This window comes from Nerophis lumbriciformis, linkage group LG32, assembly GCF_033978685.3.
Source record: "Nerophis lumbriciformis linkage group LG32, RoL_Nlum_v2.1, whole genome shotgun sequence".
Classification (NCBI taxonomy): Eukaryota; Metazoa; Chordata; class Actinopteri; order Syngnathiformes; family Syngnathidae; genus Nerophis; species Nerophis lumbriciformis.
In genome coordinates, this window is record NC_084579.2 from 20,845,533 (window position 1) to 20,866,835 (window position 21,303).

General features: G+C 38.5%; 1 protein-coding gene across 3 annotated transcripts in view; it reads left to right on the plus strand.

The window, feature by feature from the left end:
* arhgap24 (Rho GTPase activating protein 24) overlaps nt 1-8,134 on the plus strand; it is a 162,688-nt gene extending 154,554 nt beyond the window's left edge. For all 3 annotated transcript variants that reach the window (XM_061927507.2, XM_061927509.1, XM_061927508.1), the window contains 6 exons: nt 485-692; nt 3,042-3,174; nt 3,245-3,318; nt 3,392-3,513; nt 3,588-4,695; nt 5,630-8,134. In XM_061927507.2, coding sequence (XP_061783491.1) covers nt 485-692; nt 3,042-3,174; nt 3,245-3,318; nt 3,392-3,513; nt 3,588-4,695; nt 5,630-5,918 — 1,934 coding nt within the window. In that variant the 3' untranslated portion in view covers nt 5,919-8,134. The remainder of the gene's footprint in view (nt 1-484; nt 693-3,041; nt 3,175-3,244; nt 3,319-3,391; nt 3,514-3,587; nt 4,696-5,629) is intronic.
* Nucleotides 8,135-21,303: the final 13,169 nt, after the last annotated feature.

The following is a 21,303-nucleotide window of genomic DNA, read 5'->3' on the forward strand; positions in this document are numbered from 1 at the left end:
GCTTAGACACCCTTGGGTTAAACCTATGACAAAACGTACTATTTCCTGCACATGATGTCGTAAAAAATATACATTGGATATATTTATTTTTCCATTTTATTTTAATTTAGTAATTTTCTAACAACAACATGCATTCATCATAATATTTGCTTTAAAATGCTGCCATGCTGTACTGAAGTGTTTTTTGTGGTCAAATGTAGCATTTCCAGTACATTGGGTTTTTCTTGTGTCCTTTTTAAGATAAAATCAGGAGTGTCCACTCGGTCTGACGGTGCAACTCGGCGTGGCGTGCATAGTTTTACCGACCTCCATGCCACTGCAGCCTTTTTGATGTTTGCTGCTGTAATTCTCTGAGAATTGGTCCTTTAATCTGTCTGCTCTGACTTTACTGCAGCCTGTGATTATCCAGCGTCTCTTTATAAAACGCTTCAGTGTAACCAAAATATAACTACAGGAGTCCACATTCTTCTTGCTCGTGTCGCAGGGATCTTTGGTCAGAAGTTGGAGGAGACGGTGCGATATGAGCGTCGCTTCGGGAACAAGCTGGCCCCCATGCTGGTGGAGCAGTGCGTGGACTTCATCCGCCAGAGGGGCCTACATGAGGAGGGTCTTTTCAGACTACCTGGACAGGCCAACCTGGTCAAAGAGCTGCAGGAGGCCTTTGACTGTGGAGAGAAACCCTTGTTTGACTGGTAGGCTTGTTTTTTAACGTGACAAGCCTTAAATATGATGCATGCCCAGCATGCAAAATGTATTATTGTCCACACAGCATTGAAGAAAGCACAGCTTAAATAAAACGATAATAATAATAATAATAATGGATCAGATTCATACAGCGCTTTTCTAGACACTCAACGCCATCATTCATACCCTCCACATTCACACTTGAAGTTGGTAAGCTATACTTGTCGCCACATAATCGGTCACTGTGAATGTACTCACTCAGTGATTCTCAAGGTTTTTTCACCAAGTACCACCTCAGGAAACACTTGGCTATTCCGAGTACCACCATAATGACCATCATTAAAAATACAGCAGCGTAGCAAGCCTAAGTATTCATTAAAAAAAACAAGGCAGAGGTTTTATTTAACAAGTATATTTATTACGTTTTCAAGTATATTGTCACCGCCGCAAGCACGCTTGCAAGAGCCGTCAGGGGGTCGGCCTCTTACGCCTTAGGTGGTCGGGCGCCAAATTGTGGAGGTTTCCCTCCTCGGGGTTCCTCGGACCACCAAACATCTCCACGCGAGCCCGGATTAAGTGGACCCCGACTTAAACAAGTTGAAAAACTTATTCGGGTGTTACCATTTAGTGGTCAATTGTACGGAATATGTACTTCACTGTGCAACCTACTAATAAAAGTCTCAATCAGGGTTACAACACTGTTTTATTTTTCAATAGAGTCTGTTTCTGCTTTCCAGCAATTGTCTGTGTGTGTCTCTCTCTCTTGCTCGTGCTCTCGCTCAAGCTTCGCCACCTCTCTCCTCCCCGGCTGCTGCCTTTTAACAGAGCGACAGGTGATTAGATAAGCAGGCCCAGGTGGGCCATCTACGCACCTGTCGCTGATCTCGAAGCCGGTCCTGGCACACCCCGCTTCGCTGCAGGTCTGCAGGCCACGCCCCCCTCCACAATATTTATTATGTTTTGCCACTGTAACATTACACACGGATTGAACAGTAACACTGTGTTGGAATATAGGAAAATAAAACACTACTTTAATCCAGCGATTCTTTGGCGTACCACTAGATGGAGCCCATGTACCATAGTTTGAAAATCACTGTACTAACTCATGTTCACTTCATCATCCTTCATCTTATTAGCCTTGCACATACTAGTTATTTAAGTACTTCTTTATATTTTTAGTTCATCGTTAATATTATAATTAATATTATAATTAATATTAATATTATAATTAATATTAATATTATAATTAATATTAATTAATTATTTAAGTACTTCTTTATATTTTTAGTTCATCGTTAATATTATAATTAATATTAATATTATAATTAATATTAATATTAATATTATAATTAATATTAATATTATAATTAATATTAATTAATTATTAATATTAATGTTAATATATTTTTTTTATTATTTTTTTTTAGACCAGTTGATCTGCCGTTTCTTTTCTTTTCTCCTCTGCTCCCCCTATTCCTCACAATATTATGTTAGACCCACTCGACATCCATTGAATTTGGTCTCCCCTAGAGGGGGGGGGGGGTTACCCACATATGTGGTCCTCTCCAAGGTTTCTCGTAGTCATTCACATCGACGTCCCACTTGGGTGAGTTTTTCCTTGCCCTTATGTGGGCTCTGTACCGAGGATGTCGTTGTGGCTTGTGCAGCCCTTTGAGACACTTGTGATAAACATTGATTGATTGATTGAATATTAATTGTTTACATTGAACAAACAGACACACCTGGCCAATAAAGCTAATTCTGATATTCAGTATTATTTATAGGGCTGTGAATCTTTGGGCACCACAAGATTCAAATTGATTTGGCATCGATTCTCGGTTAAAACTGATCCTCGATTCAAAATCAACACTTTTTTTTAATAACATTGGGTGCCAGTTCTATGATTAATACATTAACAGCTCGGATAATTGTTTGTATTGCTTAAAAGAAAACTGGTTTTGTTCAATAAAATTCTACCCAAACATTTAATAAAGTCAAATACCGTATTTTTTGGACTATAAGTCGCAGTTTTTTTTCATAGCTTAGCCGGGCTCCAGTGCGACTTATATATGTTTTTTTCCTTTTTTATTATGCATTTCCGGCAGGTGCGACTTATACTCCGATGCGACTTATACTCCAAAAAATACTGTACATATAAGACGAAAAGAGCACTTCTCTTTTCTAACGTAAATCCAGCAAATATGGGCATCTACATAAACAATGTAATTTGCCTGAGTGGCTGGACAGGACAGATTTAAAAAATAAAACATAATAAAAATCGATTTTAGATTTCTTTTGTATCGGAAATAAAAAATGTTGACGCCCCTGATTATTGAAATGATTCAATGTCTCTGCAGCAACACAGATGTGCACACAGTAGCGTCGCTGCTAAAGCTCTACCTCCGAGAGCTCCCCGAGCCTGTCATTCCCTTCCACAAGTACGAAGACTTCCTGTCCTGCACCAAGCTTCTTGGGAAGGACGACGACACGGTAAGACCAACAAACCACCGCCTCGTTCTTTAGGGCAGAGATTGCAAGAAATGTTGTGTACGCCACACAGGGTATGAAGGAGCTGAGAAAACTTGTCCAAGGTCTACCTCCAGTCAACTACAATCTTCTCAAGTACATCTGCAGGTATTGACTGCGTCTTAGGAGCTAACGCTTCAACCTCCAAGAGAAAAGTTTGACATTTGTCCATGTTTCACAGATTTCTAGATGAAGTCCAGTCATATTCCGGGGTGAACAAAATGAGCGTGCAGAACTTGGCAACGGTGTTTGGTCCAAACATCCTGAGGCCAAAGGTGGAGGATCCGGTTGCCATCATGGAAGGTTTGTATTGAAGCTCACTAAAGGTTCCGAGCTAAAAGAAGCAAAGACAGTGATGGATGGTGTCCTGTTGGCAGGAACTGTTCTGGTGCAGCAGCTCATGGCGCTTTTGATCGGCCGGTACGATACGCTGTTCCCTCGGGATGAGAACAACCCGGCGGGAATTGAGCCTGCCAACAACAACAACATGGAGTTGCCGAGGCGACAAGCGGCCGCTGTGGGTACAGTGGCTCAGAACACTGAGAACAACAACGTGCAGGCGGTGCGTCAGTGCGTTTGGGAGGCGCCGGAGTCTCCGACCTGCCAGCATCAAGACAACGGTGGCTCGCCACGTTCCGCCAGCCCTCGTAACGTTCCGGGACGCTTCGAAATCACCCGCAGTCCGCCGCTGACTGTTAAAAAGAACCCTGCGTTTAGCAAAGGCAGTGGGATCGTTACGAACGGTTCCTTTAGCTCCTCATCGGATCCAAACCAAGAAAAGTGTCAGACTCTGATTAGCGGAGGGAGCTTACCGGGGCGCCGAAACGGGACGCTGAAGGGCTCGGGTACAAAAATGGGAACCAGCGGCGTTACAAGCGTAGGGAACGCGAATGGAGTTCTTCGCATGGGGCCTTCTGCGCCGGACGGAGTTCTGAACGGTCGCTGCGGCCTTTGGGTACCAAACGGATGCGTCACGTTGCGGGAGAACACCAAAGCACGCGACTACCCCAACGGGGATCAAACCTCCAATCAGAACCGTCTGTCCACATACGACAACGTCCACTTAAACCAGCAGAACATGCACAACCACGCCCCGCCCACTTGCCTCAACAGCAGCAGCGAGGACAAGCAGAGCGTGGACAGCGCCACCTGGTCCACCTCCTCCTGCGAGATCTCCCTGCCGGACAACTCCACGTCCTGCCGCTCCTCAACCACCACCTGCCCCGAGCAGGACTTCTACAGCTGCCACTACGAGGAACTGGACGGACCCGCGCAGGACGTGGAATCAGGCGGCAGGGCGGATGACGAGGGGCGGGACAGCGGCAACAGGGACGGGGGCGGCGACGGGGCGGCGAGGAGCTGCAGCGAGCACAGTACCAAGTTCAGCGGAGGGGCAGGGGGTCACAGCGCACTGCACAGCCTGGTGGCCAGTCTCAAACTGGAGATGCACAAGCAGAAGTCAGAGTACGAGGCCAGGATCAAGAGGTGAGGACTCATGTCGTTAGTAGGGATAAATGCTATCGGTATCGGTTTCATAATTATCGGTATCGGTTTCAAAAAGTAACATTTATGACTTTTTAAAACGCCACTGTGTACACGGACGTAGGGAGAAGTACAATCACATAATATCTATGGCTTTTCACACTCACAAGTGAATGCAATGCAAAGCCATACAGGTCACACTGAAGGGTGGCCGTATAAACAACTTTAACACTGTTACAAATATGCGCCACACTGTGAACCCACACCAAACAACAATGACAAACACATTTCGGGAGAACATCCGCACCGTAACACAACATAAACACAACAGAACAAATACCCAGAACCCCTTGCAGCACTAACTCTTCCGGGATGCTACAATATACACCCCCCGCTACCCCCTAACCCCCCACCCCACCACCAGCACCTCAAATCCACCTCCTCAACCCCGCACACCTCAACCTCCTCAAGCTCTCTCAGGGAGAGCATGTCCCAAATTCCAAGCTGCTGTTTTGAGGCATGTTAAAAAAAATAATGCACTTTGTGACTTCAATAATAAATATGGCAGTGCCATGTTGGCATTTTTTTCCATAACTTTAGTTGATTTATTTTGGAAAACCTTGTGACATTGTTTAATGCATCCAGCGGGGCATCACAACAAAATTAGGCATAATAATGTGTTAATTCCACGACTGTATATATCGGTATCGGTTGATATCGGTGTCGGTAATTAAGAGTTGGACAATATCGGAATATCGGAAAACGGTAAAAAAGCTATTATCGGACATCTCTAGTCGTTAGTCAGCAAGATCTCTCAAAAACACACTTTTGTGTGTGAGTGACAGGAAGAAAAGCTCCAACTCCCTTATTTCAGCACCAACATGACAATAAGAACTTAAGTAATTGATTTCCTGTCTCTTCTATTTATCGAGAACAGCTTGGAGCAGCGCAACCTGGAGCTGGAGTCGGAGATGGTGAGCCTCCACGAGGAGCTGGACCAGGAGAGAAAGAAGTACACTATGGCCGAGATCAAGCTGCGCAACGCCGAGCGCGCCAAGAACGACGCCGAGCGGCGGAATCACATGTTACAGAAGGAGATGGAGCAGTTTTTCTCCACGTTTAGCGACCTCACCGCCACGGGGAACGTTGCCGCCGCCGCTGCCGCCGCCGCTGCCACCACAGAGCCCCGCCGGCCGGATCGCAGCAACCCCATCTGGATACAGTGAAGGTGCGCTCCGATTGTTACGGGGAATCTAAACTTCCGCTAGCAGTACTAGTTAGACAAACAAGAACAGGAAAACAGTTACTTTCTAATATAACTGTTGGGCAACTTTTACATCTCAGAACTAAGGCCCGCAAGCGTCTTCAATTTGGCCCGCAAAACATCTTGAGTAAGGAATCTGGCCTGCGGGGTGTTTTCCAATTAATTTGAAATATCTGACAAAGCTATTGCTGCAACTTTGCCGCCGGTTTTGTGGACAAGGTGGAAAATTCAGGTCAATGACCATGAATTGTGCATTGTCACGAATTCAGCACAGCATTTACTTGTAAGACCCAATCCAGAAAACCTTCCCTGATCATGCCGCGAAAAAAAAATGCAACCAATACAAACAGTCAACACACATATAACACAGCGTGCTCTCTCAACTTTGTGAATGTTGTACAAAACGTACACGCGCCATGCAAAAAAATTCTAAATCACACCCATTTAAGTCTATTACAATGCATGATGGGGAAAAATGCAAAATACTCTCTTCACACTTATCCATGTTTGACGCCTTTTAGCTGCTTGATATTTCTGATTGATTAAAACACTTTAAGGAGGTCGTCAGGGAAGTAAACAAGGTAGGATTCAAACTTTCACATACTCTTAATATTCATTTATATTAGTTATCTATCATTATATTGTATAATGTGTAGATATATGTACACACACATATATATGTATATATAGGCTATGTATGTATATACATGTGTATAGTTATTTATAGTATACACCATATTTTTCGGACTATAAGTCGCAGTTTTTTTCATAGTTTGGCCGGGGGTGCGACTTATACTCAGGAGCGACTTATGTGTGAAATTATTAACACATCACCGTAAAATATCAAATAATATTATTTAGCTCATTCACGTAAGAGACTAGACGTATAAGATTTCATGGGATTTAGCGATTAGGAGTGACAGATAGTTTGGTAAACGTGTAGCATGTTCTATATGTTATAGTTATTTGAATGACTCTTACCATAATATGTTACATTAACATACCAGGCACGTTCTCAGTTGGTTATTTATGCCTCATATAACGTACACTTATTCAGCCTGTTGTTCACTATTCTTTATTTATTTTAAATTGCCTTTCAAATGTCTATTATTGGTGTTGGGTTTTATCAAATAAATTTCCCCCAAAAAATGCGACTTATACTCCAATGCGACTTATATATGTTTTTTTCCCTTCTTTATTATGCATTTTCGGCCGGTGCGACTTATACTCCGAAAAATACGGTAGTTATTTTACATGCAGTCGGCTTTCGCCACTCGACCAAAACCTTTTTTAGCCCAATGCCGTCCCCTAATAATAAAGTTTGGACACACTTGTTCTAAACAAAACAAAGGCAGCATGAAAAAAGTTACACAAGTAAGTAACAACCCAGCAGGCACAAAACATTGGTACAATGTTGATTATACATACATGTCCTTTAAAACTGACTTTGAAACAACATTGCAAAATAGTTCATTGTTGGTTGGGAAACGACCACATTGCAACGGTCAAATCAACATCACAACCTGACGTTGAATAAATGTTGTCAAAAAGTATGTGGTTTCAACGTTGTATTTGTGTTGTAAAATATTGGTTGAAAAATGGCCAAAATTCAATGTCAAATCAACGTCAGGAACCCAACATTGATCAAACGGCTCCCCTCCACCGGTGTCCTTTAAAACTGACTTCGAAACAATGTTGCAAAATAGTTGTATTTGAAAATTTAGACAACGTTGATGTCTAACGTTGGATCCACGTTGTTGGTTGGGAAATGACCAATAAAAAAAGCATGTTGTTTCAACGTTTTATGTGTGTTGTAAAATATTGGTTGGGAAATGACTAAATTTCAATGGTAGAAACAACGTCAGAACCCAACATTGATTAAACGTTGTCAAAAAGCATGTTGTTCCAACGTTATGTTTGAGTGGCTGAACGTCAGGACTAGGGATGTCCGATAATGGCTTTTTGCCGATATCCGATATTCCGATATTGTCCAACTCTTTAATTACCGATACCGATATCAACCGATATATACAGTCGTGGTATTAACACATTATTATGCCTAATTTGGACAACCAGGTATGGTGAAGATTAGGTACTTTTACAAAAAAAAAAAAATAATAAAATAAGATAAATAAATTAAAAACATTTTCTTGAATAAAAAAGAAAGTAAAACAATATAGAAACAGTTACATTGAAACTAGTAATTAATGAAAAATAGTAAAATTAACTGTTAAAGGTTAGTACTATTAGTACTATTACTATTATCTGGCCTGCGGGGTGTTTTCCAATTAATTTGAAATATCTGACAAAGCTATTGCTGCAACTTTGCCGCCGGTTTTGTGGACAAGGTGGAAAATTCAGGTCAATGACCATGAATTGTGCATTGTCACGAATTCAGCACAGCATTTACTTGTAAGACCCAATCCAGAAAACCTTCCCTGATCATGCCGCGAAAAAAAAATGCAACCAATACAAACAGTCAACACACATATAACACAGCGTGCTCTCTCAACTTTGTGAATGTTGTACAAAACGTACACGCGCCATGCAAAAAAATTCTAAATCACACCCATTTAAGTCTATTACAATGCATGATGGGGAAAAATGCAAAATACTCTCTTCACACTTATCCATGTTTGACGCCTTTTAGCTGCTTGATATTTCTGATTGATTAAAACACTTTAAGGAGGTCGTCAGGGAAGTAAACAAGGTAGGATTCAAACTTTCACATACTCTTAATATTCATTTATATTAGTTATCTATCATTATATTGTATAATGTGTAGATATATGTACACACACATATATATGTATATATAGGCTATGTATGTATATACATGTGTATAGTTATTTATAGTATACACCATATTTTTCGGACTATAAGTCGCAGTTTTTTTCATAGTTTGGCCGGGGGTGCGACTTATACTCAGGAGCGACTTATGTGTGAAATTATTAACACATCACCGTAAAATATCAAATAATATTATTTAGCTCATTCACGTAAGAGACTAGACGTATAAGATTTCATGGGATTTAGCGATTAGGAGTGACAGATAGTTTGGTAAACGTGTAGCATGTTCTATATGTTATAGTTATTTGAATGACTCTTACCATAATATGTTACATTAACATACCAGGCACGTTCTCAGTTGGTTATTTATGCCTCATATAACGTACACTTATTCAGCCTGTTGTTCACTATTCTTTATTTATTTTAAATTGCCTTTCAAATGTCTATTATTGGTGTTGGGTTTTATCAAATAAATTTCCCCCAAAAAATGCGACTTATACTCCAATGCGACTTATATATGTTTTTTTCCCTTCTTTATTATGCATTTTCGGCCGGTGCGACTTATACTCCGAAAAATACGGTAGTTATTTTACATGCAGTCGGCTTTCGCCACTCGACCAAAACCTTTTTTAGCCCAATGCCGTCCCCTAATAATAAAGTTTGGACACACTTGTTCTAAACAAAACAAAGGCAGCATGAAAAAAGTTACACAAGTAAGTAACAACCCAGCAGGCACAAAACATTGGTACAATGTTGATTATACATACATGTCCTTTAAAACTGACTTTGAAACAACATTGCAAAATAGTTCATTGTTGGTTGGGAAACGACCACATTGCAACGGTCAAATCAACATCACAACCTGACGTTGAATAAATGTTGTCAAAAAGTATGTGGTTTCAACGTTGTATTTGTGTTGTAAAATATTGGTTGAAAAATGGCCAAAATTCAATGTCAAATCAACGTCAGGAACCCAACATTGATCAAACGGCTCCCCTCCACCGGTGTCCTTTAAAACTGACTTCGAAACAATGTTGCAAAATAGTTGTATTTGAAAATTTAGACAACGTTGATGTCTAACGTTGGATCCACGTTGTTGGTTGGGAAATGACCAATAAAAAAAGCATGTTGTTTCAACGTTTTATGTGTGTTGTAAAATATTGGTTGGGAAATGACTAAATTTCAATGGTAGAAACAACGTCAGAACCCAACATTGATTAAACGTTGTCAAAAAGCATGTTGTTCCAACGTTATGTTTGAGTGGCTGAACGTCAGGACTAGGGATGTCCGATAATGGCTTTTTGCCGATATCCGATATTCCGATATTGTCCAACTCTTTAATTACCGATACCGATATCAACCGATATATACAGTCGTGGTATTAACACATTATTATGCCTAATTTGGACAACCAGGTATGGTGAAGATTAGGTACTTTTACAAAAAAAAAAAAATAATAAAATAAGATAAATAAATTAAAAACATTTTCTTGAATAAAAAAGAAAGTAAAACAATATAGAAACAGTTACATTGAAACTAGTAATTAATGAAAAATAGTAAAATTAACTGTTAAAGGTTAGTACTATTAGTGGACCAGCAGCACACACAATCATGTGTGCTTACGGACTGTATCCCTTGCAGGCTGTATTGATATATATTGATATATAATGTAGGAACCATAATATTGATAACAGAAAGAAACAACCCTTTTGTGTGAATGAGTGTAAATGGGGGAGGAAGGTTTTTTGGGTTGGTGCACTAATTGTAAGTGTATCTTGTGTTTTTTATGTTGATTTAATAAAAAAACCCAAAAAAACAGATACAGATAACATTTTAACGCATTTATCGGCTGATAATATCGGCATTATCGGACATCTCTAGCCAGGACCTAATTCAACAAGTTCTCAACGTGGTTTTAATGTCTTGTGCCTGCTGGGAGTCTCGAGAACAACCCGTCTATATGCTTCTATGTCTTTTTCTTTGACTTATTAAAGGCATCTAAATAAGGTAGACCAGTGATTCTCAAACTGTGGTATGCCAAAGAATCACCTAATTAAATATTCAAACACAGTGTTACTGTTCAAACTGTGTGTGATGTTACAGTGGCCAAAAATATCACCTCTGCCTTGTTTTTAATTATTACTTAGGCCTACTACGCTACTGTATTCTAATGTTGGTCATTATGGTGGTACTAGGTCAAACAGTTTGAGAAGCACTGAGGTAAACAATAAAAAAGACACAAAGGTACTGTTGGCTCCAATGACCGCCCTTTGAGTGATACACTATGTTGCCAAAAGTATTTGGCCACATGCCTTTACTCACATATGAACTTGAAGTGCCATCCCATGGAATTGTCCAAAATGTTTTGGTATCCTGGAGCATTCAAAGTTCCTTTCACTGGAACTAAGGGGCCAAAAACAAACCCACACCGTAATTCCTCCTCCACCAAATTTCACACTCGGCACAATGCAGTCCGAAATGTAGCGTTCTCCTGGCAACCTCCAAACCCAGACTGGTCCATCAGATTGCCAGATGGAAAAGTGTGATTCATCACTCCAGAGAAGGCGTCTCCACTGCTCTAGAGTCCAGTGGCGACGTGCTTTACACCACTGCATCCCACGCTTTGCATTGGACTTGGTGATGTATGGCTTAGATGCAGCTGCTCGGCCATGGAAACCCATTCCATGAAGCTCTCTGCGTACTGTACGTGGGCTAATTGGAAAGTCACATGAAATTAGGAGCTCTGTAGCAACTGACTGTGCAGAAAGTCTTTGCACTATGCGCTTCAGCATCCGCTGACCCCTCTCTGTCAGTTTACGTGGCCTACCACTTGGTGGCTGAGTTGCTGTTGTTCACAAACTCTTCACTTTTCTTATAATACAGTTGACTTTGGAATATTTAGGAGTGAGGAAATTTCACAACTGGATTTGTTGCACAGGTGGCATCCTATTACAGTTCCACGCTGGAAATCACTGATGCGGCCCATTCTTTCACAAATGTTTGTAGAAACAGTCTCCATGCCTAAGTGCTTGATTTTATACACCTGTGGCCGGGCCAAGTGATTAGGACACCTGATTCTCATCATTTGGATGGGTGGCCAAATACTTTTGGCAATGTAGTGTACGTGGCTTTGTTGTTAGCTCTGGTTTTAGCATTACGAGTCCACAAACAGCTGACACTTCTTCATGTGTTCGTTTGTTTGACTTTTGAGCATCAAATGTCATCGTTAGCCCTGACTTCCTGTCGAGTTTCCGTCCGGTTGAAATGTAAAAACAACTCGCGTTAACAACCTGTTAAATGTTATGTTGTCAGCGAGTATAGCTAGCGGAAGTAAAAAAAAAAGATGAATAAGAGGCCGTCAATGTCAGTAATTTTCTGTAAATACCGCACTATTTAAATCCTATAAAACTCAACAAACGTACGTTGTTAGACCCAATTGTCACTCGTGATGCCCGTCTAGGGGAAGACATTTTCTCCATCCACAAAAAGTGGACTGAGAAAGCAACTGGACTTGACTGAGAATCAACACGGACCTCGGTCCTTATTTACCAACAAGTTTCAATGTATTTCTGTATTATGTTCATGTACATAACTGGGGAAATGAGTCTTATGTATAAAATGCATACATCCATGTCTATGTGCTATTTAAAAGAGTTATCCGTGTGTGTGTGTGTGTGTGTGTGTGTGTGTGTGTGTGTGTGTGTGTGTGTGTGTGTGTGTGTGTGTGTGTGTGTGTGTGTGTGTGTGTGTGTGTGTGTGTTCTGACAATGCTTTCTTAATGGGGATATCGCTCTGTTTACACAGTCACCTTTAGGGGACCTCTGACGGTATGGGGACAAAAAAAACAGGTCCCCTAAAGCAGACCTGGGCAAATTAAGGCCCGTTAAACTTTTCAATCTGGCCCGCCGTACATTCCCAAATAATTTTTTTAGATCTTTAGGAGGAAAGTGTAGCTGCCATTATGATGTGCAGTGATGTTTTTAAATTACCGGAAGTCTTGAACTGTACAAAGTATTTCAATAGTTGGAATCTGCACTTTTGCATGATATACTAGTTACTATGGTCATCTAATTAGTTACTATGTAATCAAAGTCACAGCAGCTTAGACGAGGCACCAAGCAGTGTGGGTGGGGAGCGTTTCCACAGAGTGTCAGCCTGAAATCCTGGTGTCAGGGACAGACGCGGAAGGAGATTTTTACAACAAAGTTCTAAAGCTTAGTGATATATCAGATATATCAGATTGTAGGTGGGGTTTTTTACCCTTCGCGTTCATATTTCGTGGTGTTTGTTACATTTTTGTTGCGTTTCGCTTGATTGTAAAATATGTCGATCGAGAGGGTAGGTGACATTCATATGTTGTCAATATTCAGTGTTTTATTGTTCATACTTAATATTGTAAATCCCACATTATTTATTGTCATGTACATTCTGGGTGCCTCATTCAGTAAACAAATTTTAAATTCCAATCCCTTTTTTAAAGGGGAACATTATCAGCAGACCTATGTAAGCGTCAATATATACCTTGATGTTGCAGAAAAAAGACCATATATTTTTTTAAACGATTTCCGAACTCTAAATGGGTGAATTTTGGCGAATTAAACGCCTTTCTAATATTCGCTCTCGGAGCGATGACGTCACAACGTGGCGTCACATCGGGAAGCAATCCGCCATTTTCTCAAACACCGAGTCAAATCAGCTCTGTTATTTTCCATTTTTTCGACTGTTTTCCGTACCTTGGAGACATCATGCCTCGTCGGTGTGTTGTCGGAGGGTGTAACAACACGAACAGGGACGGATTCAAGTTGCACCAGTGGCCCAAAGATGCGAAAGTGGCAAGAAATTGGACGTTTGTTCCGCACACTTTACCGACGAAAGCTATGCTACGACAGAGATGGCAAGAATGTGTGGATATCCTGCGACACTCAAAGTAGATGCATTTCCAACGATAAAGTCAAAGAAATCTGCCGCCATACACCCATTGAATCTGCCGGAGTGTGCGAGCAATTCAGGGACAAAGGACCTCGGTAGCACGGCAAGAAATGGCGGCAGTTTGTTCCCGCAGACGAGCGAGCTAAACCCCCTGGATGTCTTGGCTCACACCGTCCCTTATGCCACCGAAGATGATCAAGAGAAGAATATCGACCCTAGCTTCCCTGGCCTGCTGACATCAACTCCAAAACTGGACAGATCAGCTTTCAGGAAAAGAGAGCGGATGAGGGTATGTCTACAGAATATATTAATTGATGAAAATTGGGCTGTCTGCACTCTCAAAGTGCATGTTGTTGCCAAATGTATTTCATATGCTGTAAACCTAGTTCATAGTTGTTAGTTTCCTTTAATGCCAAACAAACACATACCAATCGTTGGTTAGAAGGCGATCGCCGAATTCGTCCTCGCTTTCTCCCGTGTCGCTGGCTGTCGTGTCGTTTTCGACGGTTTCGCTTGCATACGGTTCAAACCGATATGGCTCAATAGCTTCAGTTTCTTCTTCAATGTTGTTTTCGCTACCTGCCTCCACACTACAACCATCCGTTTCAATACATGCGTAATCTGTTGAATCGCTTAAGCCGCTGAAATCCGAGTCTGAATCCGAGCTAATGTCGCTATAGCTTGCTGTTCTATCCGCCATGTTTGTTTGTGTTGGCTTCACTGTGTGACGTCACAGGAAAATGGACGGGTGTTTATAACGATGGTTAAAATCAGGCACTTTGAAGCTTTTTTTAGGGATATTGCGTGATGGGTAAAATTTAGAAAAAAACTTCGAAAAATATAATAAGCCACTGGGAACTGATTTTTAATGGTTTTAACAATTCTGAAATTGTGATAATGTTCCCCTTTAAGGAGGTCTGTCATAACGTTTTTAGCATTGAATCAGACATTATTGTGAAGTTTAGTATTAGTGTTCCTAAAAATAGATATACCGGCCCCCCAGACACATTGTTGTCTCTAAATTTGGCCCCCCGAGTCAAAATAATTGCCCAGGCCTGCCCGAAAGAGAAACATTTTTAAATGATAGTCAGATCGATTCTGAAGATGCTTATGTGATTTTTAAGCTTTGGCCCATAAAACATGTTTACTGGTTAGTTTGAGTGTGAGACATTTGCACAGCAGCCCCCTCATCGGGCTGTAGCTGGTACTGCACTCGCTGCTTTTTTTAAATGGTCCTCAGTAGTCACGTACAAATTTGTGTGAATCATGCAAAATTGTTTAAATTTGGTCCCCATGAATCATATTAACTCTTTTTCCCCCGGGGCCCCCAGTAAGAATGATGAGCACATTACTTCATCAATCCAGAGATTTAAAGACGTGTATGAGCTAACTGGGCAGTGGCGTTTTACTTAATTTTGTTTATGCCTCCACAACCTGTAGAAAGGGTGGTTCCCACAAGTGATGATCAAAAACTTGGTCCCCATTCCAAATGATAACCAGTATGTATGTGTGTGTGTGTGTGTGTGTGTGTGTGTGTGTGTGTGTGTGTGTGTGTGTGTGTGTGTGTGTGTGTGGTCACACTGTACCGTCTTTGCACTTACATGTTTGAGTGTTCTCGTCCGTGTGCATCGGGTTTATGACCAAAAAAAAAAAAATGGGAGAGAGCCTGCTGTAAATACATCATGTAGATAATCAACACTGAGGGTGGGAAATGGCGCACAGGCGGGTGTAAAAACGAACAATGATGTCATCCTAACGCGGCACGTGGGGTTGGTGGGTCGATACTGTGAATCACAGGGACAACAGCAGCAATGGTGTAGCAAAGTGTGCATGCGTGAATGACGGGGTTTCCCAAACCTTTTTTTTTTTATTTTTTTTTTTACATTTATTCTTGGGATTGCTCCTCCCACCGGTTATGAATTAGAACCACCGCCTTTCATAAAAGAAACACAATTGAAAGTACTTTACAAAGTCTAAAGTATGTCTGCTCATGCATTAGCTGTCGTATGATGTCATTTCAGTCCCTCCCCCCACCAGTTATTAATGATAATCACCACCTTGTATAATAGAAATTGATATAAATGTAAGAAATAAAGCCACAAAGTCACGAGCACATGCACAAACATCTTGTATGTTACTCTGTGATCACTCCTCCCGCCAGTTGTTAATAATATTGACAGCTATGTTAATGATAACTTCCATCTCACATAACAAAAAGATTCAAAATAGTCCACAAAGTCAAAGCCCATGTTACACTTGTTCATGCCCAATGCAAAGATGTCATATAAATAATATGATCGCTGCTCCCACCTTTATTTAATAATGATGATTGCTGCCACCTTACATAATAGCAGTAAATAAAAAGATTCAAAATAATCCATAAAGTCAAAGCCAGTGGTACACATGTTCATGTCAAATAGCAAAAAGTCATATAAATATTTTGATTGCTCCTCTCGCCAGATGTTGATATAAATGATAGCTTCCATCTCACATAACAAAAAGATTCAAAATAGTCCACAAAGTCAAAGCCCATGTTACACTTGTTCATGCCAAATAGTAAAATGTCATATAGATAATATGATTGCTTCTCTCGCCAGTTATTGATATAATTGATAGCTGCTACCTTACATAATAGCAAAAAACAAAAATATTCAAAATAATCCTTAAAGTCATAGCCTGTGGTACATGTGTACTTGTCAAATAGTAAAATGTCATATAGATAATATGATTGCTCCTCTCACCAGTTATTAATATTAATGATAGCTGCTACCTTATATAATAGCAAAAAAACAAAACAATCAAATTAGTCCACAAAGTCAAAGCCCATGTTACTTACACTTGTTCGTGCCAATACAAAGGTGTCATATAAATAATATGATTGCTCCTCCCATATTTATTTAATATTGATGATAGCTGCCACCTTACATGATAGCAGTACACAAAAAGATTCAAAATAGTCCACAAAGTCAAAGCCTGTGGTGCACATGTTCATGTCAAATAGCAAAATGTCATATAAATATTTTGATTGCTCCTCTCGCCAGTTGTTGCTATAAATGATAGCTTGTACCTTACATAATAGCAAAAAACTAAAATATTCAAAATAATCCATAAAGTCATAGCCTGTGGTACACGTGTACATGTCAAATAGTAAAATGTCATATAAATAATATGATTGCTCCTCTCACCAGTTATTAATATTAACAATAGCTGCTACCTTACATAATAACAAAAAACAAAACAACCAAATTAGTCCACAAAGTCAAAGCCCATGTTACTTACACTTGTTCGTGCCAATACAAAGGTGTCATGTAAATAATATTAATTCTCCTCCCATCTTTATTCAATATTGATGATAGCTGCCACCTTACATGATAGCAGTAAACAAAAAAATTCAAAATAATCCATGAAGTCAAAGCCTGTGGTACACATGTTCTTTCCAAATAGTAAAATGTCATATAAATAATTTGATTGCTCCTCTTGCCAGTTGTTGATATAAATGATAGTTCCTACCTTACATAATAGCAAACAACTAAAATATTCAAAATAATCAATAAAGTCAAAGCCTGTGGTACACATGTTCATGTCAAATAGCAAAATGTCATATAAATAATTTGATTGCTCCTCTCGCCAGCTGTTGATATAAATAATAGCTTCTACCTTACATAATAGCAAAAAACTAAAATATTCAAAATAATCCATAAAGTCAAAGCCTGTGATACATGTGTACATGTCAAACAGTAAAATGTCATATAAATAATATGATTGCTCCTCTCACCAGTTATTAATATTAATGATAGCTGCTACCTTACATAATAGCAAAAAACAAAAAAATTCAAAATAATCCATGAAGTCAAAGCCTGTGGTACACATGTTCTTTCCAAATAGTAAAATGTCATATAAATAATTTGATTGCTCCTCTTGCCAGTTGTTGATATAAATGATAGTTCCTACCTTACATAATAGCAAACAACTAAAATATTCAAAATAATCAATAAAGTCAAAGCCTGTGGTACACATGTTCATGTCAAATAGCAAAATGTCATATAAATAATTTGATTGCTCCTCTCGCCAGCTGTTGATATAAATAATAGCTTCTACCTTACATAATAGCAAAAAACTAAAATATTCAAAATAATCCATAAAGTCAAAGCCTGTGATACATGTGTACATGTCAAACAGTAAAATGTCATATAGATAATATGATTGCTTCTCTCGCCAGTTATTGATATAATTGATAGCTGCTACCTTACATAATAGCAAAAAACAAAAATATTCAAAATAATCCTTAAAGTCATAGCCTGTGGTACATGTGTACTTGTCAAATAGTAAAATGTCATATAGATAATATGATTGCTCCTCTCACCAGTTATTAATATTAATGATAGCTGCTACCTTATATAATAGCAAAAAAACAAAACAATCAAATTAGTCCACAAAGTCAAAGCCCATGTTACTTACACTTGTTCGTGCCAATACAAAGGTGTCATATAAATAATATGATTGCTCCTCCCATATTTATTTAATATTGATGATAGCTGCCACCTTACATGATAGCAGTACACAAAAAGATTCAAAATAGTCCACAAAGTCAAAGCCTGTGGTGCACATGTTCATGTCAAATAGCAAAATGTCATATAAATATTTTGATTGCTCCTCTCGCCAGTTGTTGCTATAAATGATAGCTTGTACCTTACATAATAGCAAAAAACTAAAATATTCAAAATAATCCATAAAGTCATAGCCTGTGGTACACGTGTACATGTCAAATAGTAAAATGTCATATAAATAATATGATTGCTCCTCTCACCAGTTATTAATATTAACAATAGCTGCTACCTTACATAATAACAAAAAACAAAACAACCAAATTAGTCCACAAAGTCAAAGCCCATGTTACTTACACTTGTTCGTGCCAATACAAAGGTGTCATGTAAATAATATTAATTCTCCTCCCATCTTTATTCAATATTGATGATAGCTGCCACCTTACATGATAGCAGTAAACAAAAAAATTCAAAATAATCCATGAAGTCAAAGCCTGTGGTACACATGTTCTTTCCAAATAGTAAAATGTCATATAAATAATTTGATTGCTCCTCTTGCCAGTTGTTGATATAAATGATAGTTCCTACCTTACATAATAGCAAACAACTAAAATATTCAAAATAATCAATAAAGTCAAAGCCTGTGGTACACATGTTCATGTCAAATAGCAAAATGTCATATAAATAATTTGATTGCTCCTCTCGCCAGCTGTTGATATAAATAATAGCTTCTACCTTACATAATAGCAAAAAACTAAAATATTCAAAATAATCCATAAAGTCAAAGCCTGTGATACATGTGTACATGTCAAACAGTAAAATGTCATATAAATAATATGATTGCTCCTCTCACCAGTTATTAATATTAATGATAGCTGCTACCTTACATAATAGCAAAAAACAAAACAAACAAAATAGTCCACAAAGTCAAAGCCCATGTTACACTTGTTCATGCCAATACAAAGGTGTCATATAAATAATGCGATTGCTCCTCCCATCTTTATTTAATGTTGATGATAGCTGCCACCTTAATTAATAGCAGTAACCTTTCGTACTAAATCATTCTCATCGTCAAAGGTACGCTTGATTGCTTCTTCACGAGTACATGCACGAACACAACGTGAATACATGCCATATAATTAATGCAACGCCTCTTCTCGACAGTTATTAATGACACCAGCCACTTTGCAAAATGGAGAAATGATAGAAAGACCTTGAATAATCCACAAAGTCAAAGGCCAAGGTGCACTCGACACCCTCCCACATGGACACATGCAGGCATGCAGCAGATATGCCCTCAAATGAATTTGATGGCTCCTCCTGCCAGTTATTATTGACAACCACCACCTTGAGTAATATATACATCTAAAATATTGTAAAGACTCAAAAAATAATCCACAAGTACCAAAGTAAACTTGCACACTCATGAGCGCGTGCACATGTCATATAATTTATATCATTGCTTCTCCCACCAGTTATTAATGACAGCCACCACCTTACATAACAGAATAAACCACAAAGTCAAAGCTGTGGCTTACGCACACACATCTCATGTTAATACTCCTCCTACAAGTTATCATTATTAATGATAACTACCACTTTGCATAAAAAAATATATATAGAAAGACTTGAAATAATCCACTTAGTCAAAAGCTCATGGTCAATAGTCGCCATTTATTAATGATAGCAGCCACCTTGCATAACAGTGACAACCAGAGACTGAGTTTGGGAAACCCTGCTGTATGAAGTGCGGCTGCAAACGGACAGTGCAGTCTTTCGAAAGTAGTCTGTGTGAAGCTTTAAACCAAATGTAATATGTCAAAAGGCTACGAGAGATTGTCACTCATTTCAACCTGCTGCTGGTCATTGCAGGACTTTTTTGGAATGTGCACGTGGGACAAAATAATCAGTAAAGTCATGTTCACATTCAGGGGTTAGGGTCTCATTTGTTGTGCCCACCACCCCAAGAGACTTGATGAGTGGTGACAAAAGGAGGACTGGGACTGTGGAATAATCCATGTTGCAATACTTGATACTCCAACAAGTGATATACAAATGATAATATGAATAAAAATGCATTAAATCAATGACATGTCTACTTTATTCTGTTTTCTTAACATATTGCTGATGTGGGAGTGTTGTGTAAAAATAAACATGTATGTGTTTTCCATAATGATCTTCCATTAGAAGCTCCATTACAACAAACATATATTTTTTTTAAATGTTAAACATTTTAAAATAGAAATGTGCAAATAAAAAGTAGGAGGGATAAAAGGGAATTATTGTCCAATACAAAAACATTAATTTAGATATTTTATTGTTTTGTTTTTATCAGGAAAAAAATAAACGCTTGTGTTTTTCATTCTCTGAAATAAAGACAAAAATATTTAATGTACATTACTATTCATATTCATTTTTCAGAAGAATTGTAATTTGTCATATTTTCAAAATTATTTGATACCCAAACATTACAATATTGTATGTAATTACAGTAATTATTTTAATATAATGATATTTCCTCTATTATTTGCATTAAAACAGTGCTTATCTGGGTGTATAAACTATCATATAGCAATCAACAGTTATGTCATGTGACTTTATAAAACAGGGTTATTTTTACTTCTGCTTAAAAAGGATCTGAAATAGCTCACTATACTGAAATGCTTATTTCATAATATTGAAATAATAGCTGAATAGTTTAGTATGGATGATAAAAGAAAGAAGCTGTAAAACCGAGGAAAAAATACAATATACACACATGATATTTTCATTGAACAATTTATAAACAAATACATTAAATAAGGACAAATACATTTTAATAGTGTATATTTTAAACATAATATTAAAATTAGTTGAAATAGCTTACTATATTTATGTACATATTTTATAATAGCTGAATAATTTTATAAGGATGATTTTTTTTTTTTTTTAATCCATAAAATCAAGAAAAAATGAAACTTATAAAATATTGTCATTAATATAAATGTAAATAATATAAATGTTAAACATCATTATTTAACTATATTACATCACACCCATAGTGCTTTTCTGTGTACTCAAATGTGCTGGGAAAGAGAAACATAT